Below are 6,659 nucleotides of genomic sequence, written 5' to 3'. Positions count from 1 at the left end.
CTCTTGTTTTGACCATGGACGTAAATCTTATGATTGAATCACGTTAAATCCTGTATTATTCTTCTTTTATTTTCAATACTGTGTGATTGTACATTTTATGTGTGTATCTTAGATTTGTGTGCTTGTTATAAGAATATCTTAAGAGAAAAATTAGAAGAAGAAGAAGCTCATGTAAATATCTGGCTGACAAACTCTAAGCAAATCACATGGTGGTAGTCCAAGAGCAAGCTCACTAGTTACTCCATCCAAGTGCAAAGCTTCAAATAAACAGGCTTAGTGTGAATGGAAGTGGCCCCATCTTACCTTTGTTATGGAAATAAGATTTTTTTTTTCTATTTTTTAAATTTCAATAATATAAATATATAAAATTTTTTAATATAATTGAAGTTCGACAGATTAAATATCCCAATTACGACATGTCACCTAACTCAAAATTTGGGTACCCTTTGAGACATTCATTCAAAATCATGATTGGGATGCCCAATCAATGGGGCCAAAAGAAAAAAAGACACTTGCATTAGAAAATGAAAGGCCTAATCAAAATTCCATCTTTTTTTCTTTTTCTTTTAATTTAATCTTATAGGCTAAAGAAAAAAAAAAAAAAGGTGTGAAATATTTTGGAAAACCAGTTGGCACACGTGTGGTACTAATCATGTTTAGCACTAAACCCACCCACCACCTCAGAGTAATCATTCGCTCCATCCATCTTAGACTAACCCATTAAACCCTAAACACACATTTCCATCCTAATAATCCTTTTAAAATCCTCCTCAGTAGTAAATAAAAATCCTTTCACACTTCTCATTGCGTATCTTGTCATGTTCAATCAAATATAAAATGGGCTCTTTGATATTTTTAAAACGGGCTACAGTGGGCCACCCGCTCGTGCAATGCATGAGAGCTTGGGTCCACTACTCTCCTTTCAAGCCCATATGAGAAAAATTAAGGAGGATAAATTAAATTCAAAATTATGGGCGACATAAATATTGTAAGTCCCCACTAAGGTGATTCAATAATTGCTTCCCAAAAAATTTGTTTATAAAGATGGGAGGATGATATGCGTAAGTTGTAGAAAGAGAAGAAAAGGGAAGAAAAACAAAGCTTTCTTTATCTATTTATAGTCTCTAAATTGGTCCATTGCTTTTCCCAGCAAGCATTACTAGCTTCTAGCAATTTAACAATGGCTTCTGAGAAGGTTGAGACTGTGATAGCAGGAAACTACATAGAAATGGAGAGAGAAGAAGAAAATTCAAGGTCCACTAAGAGCAAAATAACACAGTTGTTTTGGCATGGTGGTTCAGTCTATGATGCTTGGTTTAGCTGCGCTTCTAACCAGGCAATACTATTAAATATTCATGCTAATTAGTTAACTAGCTATTATTTTCTTATTTTCTCCGTTATATTTGTCATCTAAGTTAATTCTTGATTCTTTATGATGTGAATTTTGCAGGTTGCACAAGTGCTTCTCACACTGCCTTACTCATTTTCACAACTTGGAATGCTATCTGGAATTCTCTTTCAACTCTTCTATGGTTTGATGGGAAGCTGGACTGCTTACCTTATAAGTATTCTATATGTTGAGTACAGAACTAGAAAGGAGAGGGAAAAGGTTGATTTTAGGAATCATGTAATTCAGGTAATTAATAAATATATCTATGTCTGTTAAAGTTTCAAGAATTGATCCACTTCAGACCTCTGCTGTTGTTAGCCTTCATGGCCGACTCTATGTTTATGTCCCTTTATCAGCTTGAGTTTCTCGTTTCTATGAGCCTGATAAACATCTTGAAGGGTAAACATTTTAAATCTTTGGCAGAGACAGCATGAAGGTGAAAATTGCAATGAGAGCATTGTCAAGACATTTGTTTCTTTGTTAAATACTGAAACCACCAGACTTTATAGAAGCAATTCATCTTATTTGCAATTTGCAGATTAGTTTCAAAAAAATATTCTAATATGTACATTTTTTCCCAAGATTTCTCACTTGAGTTTTTATTGATTTTCAGTGGTTTGAAGTTCTTGATGGGCTACTAGGGAAACATTGGAGAAATGCGGGCCTCATTTTCAACTGCACTTTTCTTCTGTTTGGATCTGTGATTCAGTTGATTGCCTGTGCAAGGTATGCTTATACTACATGGGTTATTAAATATATGTGTGTGTGTGCTTTTTAATCTTTATTTGTTCTCAGTCTTTTTGATAATAAATTAATTAATTGCAGCAATATCTACTACATAAATGACAATCTGGACAAGAGAACATGGACCTACATCTTTGGAGCTTGTTGCGCAACTACTGTCTTCATTCCTTCATTCCATAATTACAGAATTTGGTCTTTCTTCGGCCTTATGATGACTACTTATACTGCATGGTATCTCACAATCGCTTCTCTTATTCATGGACAGGTTAGCATTGCTATTTAACTTAAAAAGTTCAATTTTGGCATGATTTATTATTCCTTTCTGTAATCCATGCTGTGTATTGTTTACTTTATTATTAATTAATTCCTTTCAATTTTTTTAATTTAATTTGATTTGCAGGTTGAAGGAGTAAAGCACTCTGGTCCAACCACAATGGTTCTCTACTTTACTGGGGCTACCAACATTCTTTACACCTTCGGTGGGCATGCTGTTACAGTGTAAGGAGTGGAGTCTTATCATAGCAATATATATATTATTGAATTAAAAAAATGTAATTATTTATAGTATTTATACCCATAATTACTGGAAGGAGTTTCCAACTAAGGGAACATATCTTTTCCTGAGAAACTGCTAATCAACCTTCTCATAACTTTATTCTCCCCTTGGGTGCCAAGATAATGAGTAAGAAATGAAAAGTTAAGATTGGCATCTCATAATCAAATTTAGGATTGCAAGTTGATCACTTATTATCCAAAGCAAAAATGACTGTGCACGAGTATATATGCACTGATAGCATATTTGAGATTAAATTTTGATCAGTAAACTAACGATTTTTTATTGCAGGGAAATTATGCATGCAATGTGGAAGCCACAGAAATTCAAGCTAATATATTTGATGGCAACATTATATGTGTTAACTCTGACACTACCCTCAGCTTCTGCTGTTTATTGGGCATTTGGGGACCTGCTACTTACTCATTCTAATGCCCTCTCTTTACTCCCAAGGACTGGATATAGAGATACTGCAGTTGTTCTCATGCTAATCCATCAGGTTAATTAATTACCATTCATTAATTATATATAAATATGAGTTCAAAATTGGATTGTTTTCAGAAAACGGTAACAAAAACTTTCATTCTTTGGTTGCAGTTCATAACATTTGGGTTTGCTTGCACTCCCTTATACTTTGTGTGGGAAAAATTCATTAGAGTACATGAAACAAAGAGTGTGTTCAAGAGGGCTTTGGCTAGACTTCCTGTGGTGATACCAATATGGTTCTTGGCTATTGTCTTTCCTTTCTTTGGTCCTATCAACTCAACTGTTGGATCTCTTCTTGTCAGCTTTACAGTCTACATAATTCCTGCATTAGCACACATGATTACTTTCTCAACTGCATCCGCACGGGAGGTTAGCTATCCCTCTTAATTAATTCCTTATTCCTTAGCTTTAGAAATGGTTTGATTTTAGTGTTGGACACATACACTAACTGCTATTTCTTTTTTCCTCGAGAACAGAATGCAGTAGAGAGACCACCATCATTTCTTGGAGGATGGGTTGGCCAATTTTGCATGAACATATTTGTGGTAGTATGGGTTTTTGTTGTGGGATTTGGGTTTGGAGGATGGGCAAGTATGCTTAACTTCATACGTCAAATTGATACATTTGGCCTCTTCACCAAGTGCTACCAGTGTCCCCCTCACAAGGCTTGAGTAGAATATATCCCTACTTTCACAAAAGAACTTTATTAACATTTTAAGATAAGTAAGGAAGTGTGTAAAGAGATTGGCATTTGTAACTCCTCCCACACCCCACACCACCCCCCCCCCACCCCCCCCAACCCCCCCCCACGCGGCCTCCCAACCCCCCCGGCCCCCCTTTCTTTCTCCTTTCCTTCTAAGAGCTATTATTGATGGTTTTTCAAAAGGTGTGATGGCAATCATGGCCATCCTCCTTTATACAGACCTATAGTTGTAACTGTGTGTTGATTAGTCTTTTCAAGAATGCAACTCCCTTGGTTTTTGTGGGATATACTCTTTCCATTCCATTTCCTATATATAATATATTTATATATGAAAGAATCATGTTAATTTTAAAGACATTACATATGGGATATTTTCTTTCTTTCAGAGTTATGTAATTAGAGACAATGAACTTTAATTCAATGATACTGTATCGTAAGAAAAGGAATTACAGATCTCAGTCATTTTCGAATCAAGATCAGGATGAGATGCTATAAAGATTTGGAGAGCTAAGAAAGGTCCACAAGGACCAAGCTGAAAGTGGCATTGCATGGATGGAGGGTAAGGTGCAAGGACTGAGGAAATGACCTTGGGCTAACTTTAAAGCATATTGGTTAGGTTCACATCCTTTCACAAGTCCCTCTCTTTTGAGTGCCAAAAAGCTTCACGTGCCACAGGAAGACCGTTGAATTGTCTATATACTCAATAGCTAAATTGTGAATGAATGAATGAATGAGAGTTTGCTGTGGAAATGGACATCCATAACATTGGCCACAAAGAGGCCCCAGTTTGGTGAGCTTGGTTAATCTATCAATGTGGGTACTTGAGATTCTTTTCACTTTGTTAATGGTCTTATCAACCTAGCCAATTGGAAGGATCCGAATGTTGGTTTGGTCTGTTTGTACTGATCGTCAAAAACAAATGAAAACCACCAAAATTAGTTTGTGAAATTCATCAATTTAGTTATTGTTTTTGTTTTTCTGGATCTTCTCCTCTACGTATAAAAAAATACAATATCATATTTACATTGTTAAAAAAGAAAATTTTAAAGATATTTATGAATTACTTATTGCAAGATCAACATATGATTAGGGATTTTTTTACCTATAGAAAGGGAAATGAAAAGTATCTGCACATGCATAAGCAAAATGTTTTATGGATTTTTGGGCTGTCACATAAGATGTAGGTCCCCAACCAAAAGGGATAGTGGCCCATATGCGCGGTAAAAGAGTGTATGCAACCATGGGCTTACGAGGGCTTATAATGTCTATTTAGTTGCATTGCATAGCTGAAGTCACTTGAATGATTTTGGTCACAGCATGGGGGAAAAAAAGCTTAGAAAAGCAATCAGTAATTGTATCATCAGAAAGTAGAAACCTACTCCTAATACTACCACTCAAAAGCACATGTATGTATGCCTCAAACCAACCCATGGAAGCCAGCAAATTTTAATTTTCAAAGAAGTGATGCAATAGACGTCGGAGTACCGAGTCGATTTGCTACAAATAATTAGAAGAGAATGTAAGGATGGGAGAATCAAATCTAATTGACTTAAATCATTTTGACGAAGATAATTATATATTCAACTACTGTTGTGTACATTGGAGTTTAGGTCTGAAATTGCACCTAGAAAAAAATAATTCTAAGATGCAGGTGAGTCAATTGACTAAGGTCATGGTCAGATTATCAAGTGGTAAGTGGGTGGGGTTGGCACACATGATCAGTTGCTCTATGTGGGGACCCTTCGCATCATGTTAAGAACTTTCCAAGAGAAGGATCGTCTGCTTTTTGCAAAAAATTTTAAAAAGCATTTGGGATGGATGGATTCACAGGAAGTTCCTGAAGCACTAATGATGTATTTTATCTTTTGTATGCTGCTGGTTGTAAGCTTATGGAAACACAGAATCACATCTTGATCAGGGTCGTCCAAATCAAATCAATTGCGTGGAATTTGATAGGGTACACGTGTGTGGGTCCCGATTGCCACCTCAAAGCAAATCTATTGCATTCCGTCTGATGTGTCAGCACGTGGTTGCACTGGCCTTATGATTATACATGATCACGATTCACAGTGGCGGATCTAAGTTGAAGCTTGATTCCACTTTAAAATTTTAAATATAAATTTAGATAAATTTAATTGAGTTTAAATTAGTTATCAATTTACAAATTTTAAAGACCATATTCGTTCTTATATTTTTAATTAAAATAATAATAATAATAAAAACAAAACGAAAATATTGCAATTTATTTTCAACATTTTTCATAAAAAGATTATTTTTCTAAATGAATTATATTTAATATAATTATTTTTAAAATATCTCTCTTAAAATGTAATAATAAATTCATTTAATTTAATTAATGAATAATATTATTTTAAATAACTTATAGAAAATAAAATTTTCATTAATTTAATTAATTATTCAATTATAAAATTATATTTTTATTTTAAATGAATTATTTTTATTTTTAATTATAAATTTAGTTAAATCACAGCACAATAAATGATAATACTATTAATATATTTATTAAAATTCAATACTACTGAAGTTATTTTTCATACTATAAGATTTTGAATTTGAATTTTAATCAAAATTAATTAAAAAATAATAATAATAAAATCTCCTTAACGGACATGCCAATGCTTGTTTCAGGTTTTTATTTGATCTTCTGCCATATGTATGGCAATAATTTGTGGGGTGAATGATTAAAAAGTGTACCATATATTAACATGGGAATTGGACACCATCAAATGCAATGATATTACAAGTTGCTGGATTTTTTTAAT

General features: G+C 34.0%; 1 protein-coding gene across 1 annotated transcript; it reads left to right on the top strand.

Moving 5' to 3' along the window:
- The first annotated feature begins 1,048 nt into the window (after positions 1 to 1,048).
- Positions 1,049 to 4,163, top strand: LOC110665570 (auxin transporter-like protein 3). The gene is made up of 8 exons (XM_021825769.2): positions 1,049 to 1,336; positions 1,451 to 1,636; positions 2,004 to 2,116; positions 2,216 to 2,399; positions 2,535 to 2,632; positions 2,979 to 3,186; positions 3,285 to 3,542; positions 3,650 to 4,163. Exons 1-8 carry the CDS (start codon positions 1,181 to 1,183, stop codon positions 3,842 to 3,844), a joined length of 1,398 nt encoding a protein of 465 aa, XP_021681461.2. The 5' UTR covers positions 1,049 to 1,180; the 3' UTR covers positions 3,845 to 4,163.
- The last annotated feature ends 2,496 nt before the right edge of the window (positions 4,164 to 6,659 follow it).

Source organism: Hevea brasiliensis, chromosome 16 (assembly GCF_030052815.1).
Source record: "Hevea brasiliensis isolate MT/VB/25A 57/8 chromosome 16, ASM3005281v1, whole genome shotgun sequence".
NCBI classification, from domain to species: Eukaryota; Viridiplantae; Streptophyta; class Magnoliopsida; order Malpighiales; family Euphorbiaceae; genus Hevea; species Hevea brasiliensis.
Note: the sequence above shows the minus strand (reverse complement) of the source record. Positions and strands in the feature narration are given on the sequence as shown.